Below are 13,967 nucleotides of genomic sequence, written 5' to 3'. Positions count from 1 at the left end.
TCCCCACCTTCCTTTTTATTCTGCCCCAGGAGCAAGGGGGAACCAGGGAGGAACTGTGCTTCAAATGGCTGTCTGAAGTACAATTCTTCCCAGCACTGCTCCAGGCATGGTGCCGTTTACACATTGCCTCTTGCTCATGGCTGTACCAAAAAGCGCAATCTCAAGGTTTCAGAAAGTCTTGTGACAAGACAATAATTGATGCAGATGTCATAACTTATCCATATTTAAAACACCTCCCATATAGCTACAAAGAAAATGTCAAATGGAGGCATATTGCTTAAATGTGTTGGACAGATAATTGAACACAATGTTATTTAAATCCCTAAAGAAGACATGAGTAAAGAGCACTTGTACTATGTACATAGACATATTAGTGAATAAGCTTCATCTTCTCTGAGTAGACTGGGTGTCAAATTCCATCTTCTTTGAGTTTGAGAATAGTGTTGCTTTCCCCTGGTGCCCAAGATAACAATATTGATTTGTCAGGAAATACCCAACAGCATCCCAGATATATTATATAAACATTTCCTTGTTGTTTTTTTAAACTGCTGTACACATGCCAGGTATGCTAGAAGGAAAACAAAAACAGCAGTCCTGTTCCTATTGTTCACAACAAAATAACCCCATCAGAACAGGCACTGACCAGTTCTCTTGTTGGCAGACTTAGCAAAGAGGTCAAAGAAGAAATGAGATGGGAGAATGAATTACTCTGCAGAGGTAGACTTTCTTCATTCCAGGTGTGAATCTCTTCTCCAACAATGGGAAGCAGGGCCTGGATACCTCTGAGGTATCGTTTCCCACCCCAGACCCTGCAGAAGTTTCTCTGCATAGACCCTTCAGCATGAAGGAGGAAGCAGAGTCCGGGCAGGCTGGGGAGCAGGCTGGGGGGAGGGGCACATATTGTCCCTGACCCAAAGGAAGACTTAAAAAAATGAAAACCATCTCAGGCTATACTATTTTCAGATTCCCCCCACAATCCCTATTGGGGCCTTGAATGAAGCTGCCAGGTCAGAGGCCCTGGGAGCATGGCTCCAATGGAACTGTGCTGGGGGGGATCTCAGAGGGACTGCTGGGGTTGAAAGGGTGTGGGGTTTCCCTGTGAATGGCTGAGGCCATCTTCAGGTCCTCAGGAATCCACTAAGTTGGAAGGCAGGTCTCAGCAGGTGACAAACCCTGCTCCTTCTGACAGCATGGTGCAGGGGCATCACAGATATTTCCCAGTAAATAGCATCCTTGTGCAACTTTGAAATTACTGGGCCAAATTTATCTTTAGTTAAAGTTCCTGGTAGTTGATGGAGTTACAAAAAAAATGGATTTGTTCAGTGATGAATTTGTTCTGTTGTATTTCAATTATTTGTATGAGAAATATGAGAGTCAAGGATGGTCACTTCTGGCAAGTTTCAAAATTGTTTAGGTTAATGAGTTCATGGTAGAATCCCTTAAACTAGGGGTAACCAATGGAAAACAGGGAAGACCCTTACATTTTAGCATTGCAAACAAAACAATCATGCAAATATAGAACTTGTAATCAGACAGGGAGATAAAAGAGAGTGAAAGCATTATGGTGTGGTATGAAGATTTTATGGCCTAAATTTGGGATGCACCATAATTCTCATGAGTGGTGAACTTAAGAGTGAGTTATGTAGGTCATTCCATGTGAGTGCCACAAAGCCCTTATATCACGCCACAGCATCGGGGATTTTGTATGTGACACAAATTACAGAACAAATATTTTGAAAATATTTCAGTAAGTTTTACTTTATGTTACTGATGCTATTTAATTACCTCTATCCATCTAGAAGCCAGGATGCCTTTGTTAACATTAGTTGAGCTGTACAAACCCCAGTGAGAGTGAAAGTTATAACTGATAAATTATAAAAGCCTCTTAAATGACCTAAAATAGATTTGCCATACAAAATGAGATGTCACTCTCTTAAGGTCTAGTACAGCATCTTGAAAACACCTAGGACCAGAAGCAAATTCTGTTACCTTCTCATAATTGGGAACAATTCTGATTCTTGAGCCAGTGTAATATGAGGGAGAAATTGCACATTCTGGGGGAAAGGGAATAATATTCCTGTGTCAGAGTGCTGTATTTATTTATTTATTTATTTACTTACTTATTTATTTAAACTGGCTATTTGAAGCTGCTGAGAGATTTGGAATAGGATTGCCAACCCTCCAGAATTGCCCTGGAGTCTCCAGGAATTAAAGATTAATCTTTAATTAAATATTATATCATGTGATGAAAACTCCAGGAATATGACCAACTAAAATTGGCAACCCTAGCAGTCAAAGAGTCCCAGTGGAGACAGATTAGCGGAGTGAACAGAGTGCAGATGGGATGGTCAAAGTTGCATAATGAACGCAATTCATCACATGGATATCAGTAGCACATGTGGCACTATACACACATGTTCATAATCTGCTTTAAGGTGAAACTGTAGAACAGACTCGACACACAGATGTTGACTTATACATAAACCACATGTATAAGCCACTGACACCCATGTGCATTTATCATGTGTATGACCATCTCATCTGCCCATTAATCCACCATTGACAGGACAATTTATAAGATGCCAAACCACTGAGACAACTTTTACAGGCACAAATTTTGTTTAAACATGAGAAACACTCCTTTCTTTCCCCCCAACTCAAAGTACTGAATTTCTAAAAAAAAAAATTAAATTGGCTTGTGGCCCACAATGTGCAATATTCTGTCCTTAGCTAGTGTCAGGATTAAAGTCTGATATTTTTTTAAATAGGAGATATTTATTATTGGTAGACCCGAAGATAATAGATATTAAAACTGTGCCATTAAAATTGTAGTGTTATCATTGATATGTGTGCAAAACTATGTTAGGTCATTTAAAGACGTTTCTAAAATGTATTTGTCATAATTTTTCACCCCCTCTGAGGTCAGAGCACAACTCATGATACCAAGGCAGACGGCCTTATGGTGAAATATATAAATGCACACAATAGTTGGAACAACTTTTAGAACTATTTAAATCATTTCTAAAATAGTTTTTAAAACATCCTTATTTTTTAATTTGCTGGGCAAACAACTACATATATACGTAGATAAACTGGCTGTAGGCAGAGTGGTTATTCAGAGAATAACCTAAGTGGTAAACAGAAAGGTAAAAGCATCATATTTACTCTACATAAATGCTTGTATAAGCAGACCTTATTAAAACATCTCACTTAAACTCCTAAACTGTTGCAAAGAAGAAAAGGGATTAAACCAGTTTTACTATAAAATATGTGGCATATACAGAACACATAATGATGCAGTGTTATATGGCACTTGTTTTGAGTCAGCTGCATAACAACACATTCTTGGCTTTGCCATTTGTGAACAATGCAGCCATCCTAAATTCATGCAAATAAAGCCTTTACGCTATAACATCTTAAATGTGCTCATTCTCTTTCCATATTTATACATGCATACATAAGTGCACACATGGGCACACACACAAACCTAAGACAAATATGCTCAGATAGAAAGTGTACTATGCATCTGTGAAGGTTTCTGATAGTGAAGAGAGTAAGGCAGGAATTATTCCATGAACAAATCTCAACCTGCCACAACTCTCATCATCTAGGTCTTCTCCCCAGTCTTCTGCCTGGTCACTGATGTTTTTTTTTTAAACTTGTGTCCTGTAGGTTGTAAAACTTTTACTGAATAGTCATAAAAGCCATATGCAGGGGTTGGATGAAGTAGCTAATATTCCTTACCTTTCTGGCATGTTCAGGCTGATTCAGCATTTTTTCCGCATCCTCCAGCCACGCCTGCAGACTGGCCACAGTGCTGCTATACCGATCCCAGTTAGCAATCACTTCTTCTAACATGCTCCTCACACTTCTCACCTCTACCGACAGGTTCCTCCACTGGGCTGTTGTTTCATTCATGAATTTCATCACATTCTCTGCTTCTTCCACTAAGACACAGAAAGCATATTGAATTTTTAAACACAACTTAAAGTCTTGGAGCTGCTGGAAGTATTTATCCAAGTATTTAGCATGTGTTTCTTTTATTAAAAATATTATTAAATCTCTATTATTATTCTTGTTAAGTAATTATATTTTATATTCTTTTCAGCATCAGTAGGTTTGTTTACACATATATGAAATGCACAACCTAATCACAGAATCATAAAACCATAGGGGTTAGAAGGGACTGCAAGGTCATCTAGTTTAACCTCCTGCCAAGATGCAGGATTTGTTGTGTCTAAACCATCCAAGACAGATGGCTATCCAGCCTCCTTTTGAAAAACCTCCAGTGAAGGAGCTTCCACAACCTCCTGAGGCAGTCTGTTCCATTGTCCTTCTGTTCTTACAGTTAGGAAGTTTTTCCTGAGGTTTAATTTAAATCTGCTATGCTGTAATTTGAATCCATTGCCTCTTGTCCGGCCCTCTGTGGCAAGAGAGAACAATTTTTCTCCATCTTTTTGTAGCAACTTTTCAAGTATCTAATGACTGCTATCATGTCCCCTCCCCCCCTTAATCTCTTCTTTTCTAAACTAAACATACCTAGTTCCTTCAGCCTTTGCTCACATGGCTTGCATTCCATCCTTTTGAGCATCTTTGTCACTCGCCTCTGGATCCTTTCCAGTTTGTCTACATCCTTTCTAGACAGTGGTGACCAAAATTGGACACAGTGCTCCAACTGAGGCCTAACTAGTGCCAAGTAGAGCGGTACTATCACCTCCCATGACTTGCATGCTTTGCCTCCGTTAATGCAACTTAAAATTACATTTGCTTTTTTTGAAACAGCATCTCATTGCTGACTCATGTTGAGGTTGCGATCCACCACAACTCCCAGATCCTTCTCAGCAGTGCTGCTGCCAAGCCAGTTTTCCCTCATCTGTATTTATGCATTTCGTTTTTCTTCCCTAAGGGTAGCACCTTACACCTCTGTCTTTGTAGAATTTCATTTTATCTATAACCCAGTTCTGAATTTTAGCTTTATCCTCCAAAGTATTGGCAACCCCCCAAGCTCTATGTCATCTGCAACATTAAGGTTGAGAAATTAAGCATACATTGTAAAAAATAAAGTATACAAAGAATGTCAGATTAACTCAGTCATGTTGCATATCCTGCATGTTATTGGTGTATGCATCTAATAACAAAAAGGTAATATAGGAAGGGTTATATTTAACAAGGAAAGAGAAATAGAAAACTATATGTGTGGCTGATTCAGTGCTGAGTTTGCATTAAAATATTAAGAGAAAATCTATTTTCATTTACAACTATATAAATCCAGATTAATGACATTGGATTTTTGTCATCTACTTTTTGAATTTTCTGTAGGTGGTGTACTTGATTTCTGGGCCATACCATTGCAGTTGATTCCCTCTTTTTAAGGAAAAAAGATAATGCATCTGCAATGCAGGATCCTTTAAGAAATGAATTCATAGCTTAGGTGTCCTTAGTTTGCACTATTTATGCTGCAAATAACTCAGGTGAATATTTATTTGTTGGAAAATGACTTATTGTTGGGTTTTTTAAAAAATCATGGAATAGTTTATATTGCTCTTACATTTTTTAAAGTGTATTTTTACAAAAATCTAACTTTTGGGACAAATTTGAGTTGAAAGTGTCATTTTAAATGGGTAAGATATTCCTTTTCACTCCCTATCCATAAACCATTTTAACAACTGCAGCATCTCACCCCAGAGATTGCTGCACTATTATTTGACAGTGTTTAAAGTAGTCCCTATCAGATGCCTCCAGAGCCATCCATGCAACCTCACTGTACCCAGTGGGGTTGTATAGGTGTAACAGAGAGTAGCCGATCCATCCACAGGTCATCGTATACTGCACCTATCATTTTGATCATTCTTTGTCATTCTGGAAGGCTTGTGAAAGGTACTTCAGTGAATACTGTCCTACTAATGAAACTGGATGAGACTGCTTTGCACGTAGGTTCAGAGGCATAGTAATACAAAAGATCCTTCCACAGCTTGCACACCAGGAATAAAAGGCCACTCCTTGAGCCTGGAGATAACAGGATGGTGCAGCTTCCTGCTGTGTACTGGGGAGTTCAGCGAGGGCTAACAATCCTTCTACAACTTCCCCCCTGGATAGCTGCTGCTCTGAACTGCCCCAACACAAGGCTGTTCAAAATGGCACAAATTGCATCATCATTATTATTATTGTTGTGACTGTCATTAAATCCCCATTCCAGATATTTTGAGAGGAGGTTGTTGCTTTTTTACACCGCCCTCCTCCCTCCCTCCCCCAAAAGCACAGATGACCTATGTTACTCAGTTCTCAGATATTATCATTTCATAACTCCTTCAAGTTATTCAAAGTGGGTGAAATTCACCCCAGTGCAGAGGGCCCGTACAAAGTATGTGAGACTTATTTGGTGCATGGGCATTGTGCTAGCCCTCTGCACTGGAGTGAATTTCACACTTTGTGAATCAAAATCATCTTCAGTTACAACCAGAGGTGATTTTCTACAAGTCAAAAGTAGAAGAACACTTTTACAATTAACACTTAGATTTCCTCATGTTCCAGTAGCATATTCTAACAATCACACAGTCAATACACACTGGCAGAAATCCACTGGATTCTAGTTTTGTCAGATCCCACGTGGTTAATTACAGCTACAGTACAACTGTATTGCACAGAAGGAATTGGCTTCTAAATATACTCTGAGGAACTAATTTAAAAAGGATATTAAAATCAACAGGACTAAAATGCCTTCAGAATTGCAACAGATACAGAGGTATTTACCTGAGCCATTAGCTTTGGCATACATCTCAGCTGCCCTTTTCAAGATCTGGTATGTAACTTCATACTGCTCAAAGAATTTACTGTTTTCAATAACAGACTGTAAAGGGAAAAAAATGGTTATAAGAGGCAAAAGTAAATGTCACATGGAATAATGACAATTCCTTTGAATTACAATTGCATTAAGATACGATTTCTCAAATTTCACCAAACCATCCCCCACTTAATTTACAATGTGCTATCCAGAGCTACCTTTGACAATGACAGGACAGGATAGTCTCCTCCCATAGGAGACTCTTTTCAAGAGTACATTTTGGATGAATATTTTTAACATGCTCATAAGGCAACCTGTTAATTGCTCTTTCTTGCTGGAATTCTTCGGACTTCTTCATACTTAGAATTCAGCAGAAGACAAAGAATTGCCTGAAGAGTCACTATTTATTAGATAACTCCTCCTCTGCTGAGATCTAAGTGAAAACAATTCAGTAAGGGCAAAATTCATCTTCATGCAGACAGCTACCACAAAACCTATGCACCATTTAAATCTCACTTAAGCCTTCAGAATAGCCCTTGTACTGACCCTCTGCAAAGGGACAGATTTCATTCAAAGAAAAGAAATATATTCCATCAAACTTCAGTTTGCATTCACATCTTCCAGAAGAGATGGAACAAGATGTTAAAGAAATCCTACATTAAGGGATGCTGCTTTACAAAGTGTTGCATAGGTTTTTACCTTCGCGGTTGATGCTAAAACTCTATATTCTGCTTTGAACATTTGCTCTTAAACAGAGCTGGGTAAATAATTTATAGGGAATACTTATTCAACAAATGTTGCCCCTTTTTTTGTTCATGGATGGTCAGTCACTTGGATGTTTTTTTTCCAAATGTAATTGTTTTTCAAAATTATTTGTTAAAGTTGTTAATGTGCTTAAGAGTTTTCAGGGTTGAGTTCTTAGTTAGGCCAACTGTCAAATGGAAATAATGTTTTCCTACCTTTGTAAATTCCTTTCAGATATGTAAGTGCAAGAAATATTAGCCCTGTTTTTCATATAGGCTAACCAGGCTCATTGCTTTGCCACTGACAGTGGCACCAAAAGACTTGGGTCCCAGTTTTGTATTGGACACATAATTTGATATGATTTTTAAACACTTTTTGCCAACATTTTGAGAGAGTGTATATTGTACATGAAGGCATGTTGGGCTAACTTAGCAATGCAGTATACAAGCATACTTTATGTCATCAGATACACACTGAAGCCCCACCCCAATCTAGCAAAGCATTAAGCACAGTAGTAAACTTTAAGAATGTGAGTAATCCTACTAAAGTAAATAGGAACACACATTCTCCAAAGTTAAGCACATGATTATTGAGTATACTCTACTCTAAACAGTTTGCCCATTTCAAATTAGCATTAAGAGTATGGAATTCTTGATGTGCAATGGCTAGAGAACTATAATAATTAATACCATCAGTGAGCTGCTTTGATGAGCATTAAAAACATAATGGAAGTGAAATAATTGAGAGAAAGATGCTTTTGGATCATTATTTTATAGTATGCAGGAAAAAATCTTATTTTTAACTATTAAATGAAAAGTTATCTCAGGTAGTGAATTTGTGTTTTATTTTGAATTACTGATCTGTTGCTCTGTAAATGGAGTTTGGCATGTGTATGCATTCCAAAAACAAACAAAACAAGAAGATATTGAAAAGGAACAGTTCATATTGCTAACAACAGTAATGTGGGGAACTATCACATCATTTACAAAACTGAAACACATCAAAGCAAGGGAATAAATATGTGAGGACTTCATAAATCTTACATGGCACACATAATAAATACATTGGGCAAGAACCTCAACTAATGAATGTTCAGCTCAGCTGAGGGGGGCTCAAATGTGCCTTATGTGTTTCCCCATTCTTAGAGCTGCTCTGCCCAGGGTGAAGCCCCCAACACAGGTTAGACTGACCTGAAAGCTGCTTTATTCTCCATAAGCCACCAGTGGTCTCAAGGAGCCAAGTGACAGCTGGGCACTACGGTGTGAGAGATCCCTGACCACACCCTCTTCCCCAATACCCTGGGCAGCCGTCTGCAAGGAGCAATGATGTGGAAGTCCCCAGAGTAGTTCTGCACCACCCAAAGAGCCTCCAATTTGAGAGGCTGGATCTGCTGGGTTTAGAAGAACTTTGTACCATAGGAGCACCATGAACCAGCTGGAGCGCAGCCAGGATTGGGGCCATCTGCTGGATTCTCTGTTGTCTTATACTTTCTGTGGTCCTTTACACCTCTTCAAATTGGGTGCAAAGTAGATGTAAAATGCGTCCCTTCTCTTATGGTAGCATTTTACACTGTCTTTACATAGGTGTGAATCACAACACAAGGGGCAAGTTCAGATGTAGATGCAACAAAATTAAACAAAGAACAAAAGCTTACAATATAATTTTGTAGAAGTAGTTCTACCGACTCTCGTCTTCCATATTTGATAATCCATGATTTTAACTTCGATTCTGCAAGGACTAACAGTGACAGCAGACGGTATTTCAGTTCCAGAAATTCCATTTTCAACAGATGGAGTTCAGACGTAGATGCAACAAAATTAAACCTAGGAATGAATCACACTATAGTAAAAAAGTGCAACATTCAATATGTAGGAGGAACGGAAGGATTTTTCTATAGGTTCAAGCTACCTTGTTATGTGTGAGATCTATCTCTATTCTTTGATCTAATGCAAAGCCTAAAGGCATATTTAATTTTGTATGATAACCACTCTGAAGGCTGCTCATTAAAATAAAGCATGTTATAATTCTGTTTATACACAGAAGTAAATCATCAGTTTAGGTCTGAGACTAAGTTTTTTTCATTACCAAAGCATCCCTCTTCCAGTTTGTTCATAAGCATTATGTTGTTACATAATGTTCCTTCCTGTGCCGAGTCTGTCTGCAAAATTATTCCTTTTTGAAAATCAATTGCTTTTTCAAATTGACCATTATCAATTATTAATATCAGGCTTTTCAATATATTTCTCATTTGTTGCTTCTCCTATTCTTCTTAACTAAGAACCAAATGTAAAATCTGATTTTTACATGAAAACATTATAAAGCAAACAGGTTCTCTGTCATTCACAGAGGAGGTTTCATTTAAGATTGAAATTCTTCTTACCTCTCTGCCATATCGTCTAACTGCTCCAGTGGAACAGGGACTCCATTAACAGACCTAGCCCGGTGGATCCCTTGGAATGCCTTTTTGTGACCATCTAGGTTTTTAAGCAGGTCCTGGTTTGATTCAAAGAGAGAGAAAAGGCTCACAGTAGACTAACTAATAAGCATGATTTTAAGGCTGCAATGATGAGTCAATGTAGTTAAGTATTTGAACATGCTGTCACATTTGCATGCAAGTTAATGCCTAATATAAAAGCATTATATAGCAGCTTGAGCATCTGCACAGCGAAAGTACCTTATGAGATGTTCTGCTAAAGCTGTGTCTTATAATTCTGGCAGTTTTTAAAATAGATGGCACTTGCACTGCCTCAAATAAATCTTTCAGAGATTTAAAGAAACACGATGAACTCTGGTTATATGTGACTAATCTGAGATAAGGTCTGCAATTGCTGAAATTTCATGAGTACATAATTTTGCTAAATTTACTGTTTATGTCTTTAATACAAATACCAGCTTTTATTAACTGCTATTTCAAATATTACACAATTAGTCTAATCCTGCCCGCCCCCCGCTACAAAGCAGCAGATTCAGGGTTCCTGATGTTATTGCATATTCAATGTGAAGTGAACTCCTGACTCTCAGCATCAGAAGCTTCAGTGATTATATGCTATATATTACACAAACCTACACTGAATGCAGTACCTAAACCTGTAGGCTTATGATAAGATACGAACAAGCATAAGCCTCATAATAACAGCTCATTTCTATAGTAACCAAGCAACACTACTTCAAAGGATTTCCTGGAGATTACTTATTAAAATGAATGACTGGTAACGGTTTCCAAAGCGGTAACCATAACGATGTCAAGTCTTCAGAAGGCTGCCAGAATGTGAGGGAGTAGATAGCTTATTGTACAGTCCCTTGCTGAACCTGATCAGTACTGTACTGACAAAGAAAATCATGCACAGCTCCTCCTCTCCCCAGGCTGAGGGAGCTGGGTTAACAAAATGCAAACTAGTAAATTTATCTCAAATGTCTATTTTTTCAATGTATTAAAATATCACCTCTCCACAGACTGCTCTGACTGAACACTTGTGCAACAGCAGAGATAAATATACAATTCTATCGGCTCAATTCACAAAATTGTGCCCAATATCCCCCATGATCCTCCACCAACCCACCTGACTCTACTCAACCCTCCCCTTTGGAAGAAAGTTTGAGAGAAGAGATAAAACTCTCAGGCTTTGTAAGGCAAAGGGGATAAATGAGTTTGAGAATCAAGAAACCCTTGCTGAGAATTCTCTGCAGCTAGCCCTCTCGCATTTAAATGAGGGATGTTACAACACAGCACTTCGGTGTGCACTTCTATTCCCACCCCCATAGTCCAAACTGCAGGGCTATGTAGACATAGCCTGAGATCCTTAGATAGAAACAAGCTTTTTAGATCCTTATTAGTCAAAACCAGTACTTGAAACTTCACCCACTAATCTAGTAGACGCCAGTAAAAACTCTGGCTTTCAGATGCAATTCGCTCCCCAAGTGAATTACTAATTATTAAGGTCCTGACCCTTCAAAGACTAATATACTAATATAAAGTTAAACAACTGTGAGTAGTCCCACTGACTTCAATAGGACTACTTATGGATGTGAAGTTGAACACAGCAAAGTTTGTGCAGGATGGTGCCTAAGAAGACAAAACACACTTTGAAATATACTGATAAAAAGCACTATATAAAAGCTAGATGTTATTATTAATAATAATGTATTCTGCATTAGTTGGAACTTCAGAATAACCTTAAGGGGCCATATAATATGCAATGTCATGTAACAAGTTCTGGAGGTGATAAAGGTATGGATAATGTGGCGAGGTTCCCAGCAGAGAGAAATAAAAAAAATTGTAAAGCACAGCTGGAAAAAACACATTGAGCCATTGCTGCTACCTAAGCAGCTGAGGATCTTCATGACCCCTGCGTCACGAACCTGAGTGACAAAGATGAGCAAACTCATACAATACAGGGAGCTGATTTCTACTAATTCTTCTGATGCTTTCTCCATCTCACGTGCACTACATATAGGGCAGTGGTTCTCAACCTGCGGCTCGAGGGCCGCTTGCAACCCATCAACACACAGCTGCAGCTCATGTGATATCCTCAGGGCCACACAGATAGTATTGGATGTGGCCCACATAACACATATATGCGTCCTACAGTGTTAAATAGGTTGAGAACCACTGATACATGGCTTGAAAAATTTACCTGACATCTACTAACCTAAGGATTAAGTTTACTTGTCAGGCTGATTAATTAAGATGTGAGAGCTCAAAATACATATCTCTAAGACTTCCAGGAGTTGTTCTAGCAAAAAACAAGGGCTGACATTCATGATATTGCCAAGATTAACAAAAACTTTTTTGTTAAGAAACCTTTCAGGCCTTCATTATACTGTACACCATAAAGAAGCTAAAAGGACTACAAATATAATTTTAAATAAATCCTTGCCAGATTATTTTTGCAGCAATAAAACAGTTGTGCCTTGTATTTCTTTATACCATGCTGTCAATCAAATTTCAATATAAAACATTTTAAAATATAACTTACTACATACATCTCTCTTGCTTCTGTTATACCTTCTTTCCCTTGCTGGTTCTACTCCAATTTTTCTTCCTTTTTCTATCCCTATATTTTCAGTGTCTGTTCTCTCTTTTCTTCCTCTCTTTCCCAGGTTATATACCCTTTTTTTCTTTCCCTACATTGTGTTCTTTACTTCATCCTCTATATTTCCTGTCTCAGCTTTCTTCTCCTACTCCTCCCCAAAGATATTTATCTGCCTGTCTATATATACAACTTACTTTTAAATAAGAGCTTAGAATCTGCAGAAATTGATAGCACTAATATTCAAATTTGCCTATGAAAGCTTCTTATTAACTATAGGAAAGTGGATTTTTCAAGCCCTGTTCAGGCGCAAAATGATCTAGGTTCACCTCATTCTCTTCCAAGCCTCAATCTTGGTTAGGCATTGGTTAAGACCAACTGCAATGTGGGTTATCAGCATATTTAAAGTATTGTAGTCTCTCCATTACCTCACTATTTCACTTGGCTTCACATATAGGTTGAGTAACAGAATGGTACAGTGTGGAGCTCTGTAGGAGAGAGCTCCTGGAGCAGATGAACAGCTATGGAATATTACACTCTGGGACCTCTCAAAAAGAAAGGAATAAGAGCCATTCAAAAATAATTCGAACTACTTCTTCTAGGATCTGCAGATGTGTTAATAAAACCTCATAGTCAAAGGTATCATCTGATAGATCTAAAAGAATAGGCATGGACACTTGATCTTCATCTACTACCAGGAGGAGATTATCTACCAATATAACTAGTACATGTAGCCTCCTAACTACAGCATGTCAAAAACCCAATTTGTATGGCATCAAGGAAATCTTAGGACTCCATATGTTGTCCAAGTTGCCTCATCATCACAACTCACTTTCAAAACAAACCTATTAACAACAACCACGAAAATTTGTTGTTCATACAGCATGAGTTCTCAGTCACCCACAATCCTAGGAACAGTGGCCACACTGAAACTGGAAATGTCATGCATAGAGATGTCTCATACAGAGTTACCTTATGCTGTTCAAGCTTCCGATGTATCGTATTTGCTGTTTCCTCATGAGCTTGCTGGACAATTATTTCTTCCCTAACGGCAGCCTCTGCTCTGTAAAGCCAGGCACCTATGGTACCCAAAGGCGCAGGAAGAGATTTATCAAGATATTTGTGCCAATCTAGTAGCTGGAAAACAAAATTAAGAATACTGAATATCCTTCCAGGATTAATTGCACAAGTAACTATCCTGAAAATCAGACTCCTAACAAACCTGGCGCTGGATAGTTACAAGGCCAAAAAGAAATTAAAAGAACAATAAGTGATGTATAAAATGTAAATGTTGATATTCAGTTTATGGCATTACAATATTAAGGATGGTAATTTATAATTTTCCATTACAACAATTTGTTCTGGATAAACTATGCATGGCATCATTACTCATTAATGGTGCAGGTTACCCT

The 13,967-nt window shown here is 38.2% G+C and overlaps 1 protein-coding gene across 1 annotated transcript in view; it reads right to left on the bottom strand.

Moving 5' to 3' along the window:
* The window catches only part of LOC112105257 (nesprin-1-like), a 121,522-nt gene that overhangs the window by 39,966 nt on the left and 67,589 nt on the right, over positions 1 to 13,967 (bottom strand). Inside the window, exons 12-16 of the mRNA XM_026649535.1 lie at positions 13,528 to 13,692; positions 9,906 to 10,018; positions 9,180 to 9,348; positions 6,751 to 6,847; positions 3,745 to 3,947 (exon numbers count right to left, since the gene is read on the bottom strand). Coding sequence (XP_026505320.1) covers positions 3,745 to 3,947; positions 6,751 to 6,847; positions 9,180 to 9,348; positions 9,906 to 10,018; positions 13,528 to 13,692 — 747 coding nt within the window. The remainder of the gene's footprint in view (positions 1 to 3,744; positions 3,948 to 6,750; positions 6,848 to 9,179; positions 9,349 to 9,905; positions 10,019 to 13,527; positions 13,693 to 13,967) is intronic.

This window comes from Terrapene carolina, unplaced genomic scaffold, assembly GCF_002925995.2.
Source record: "Terrapene carolina triunguis isolate 2854851 unplaced genomic scaffold, T_m_triunguis-2.0 Scaffold85, whole genome shotgun sequence".
NCBI lineage: Eukaryota > Metazoa > Chordata > Testudines > Emydidae > Terrapene > Terrapene triunguis.
This window is presented reverse-complemented; position numbering and strand designations above follow the sequence as displayed.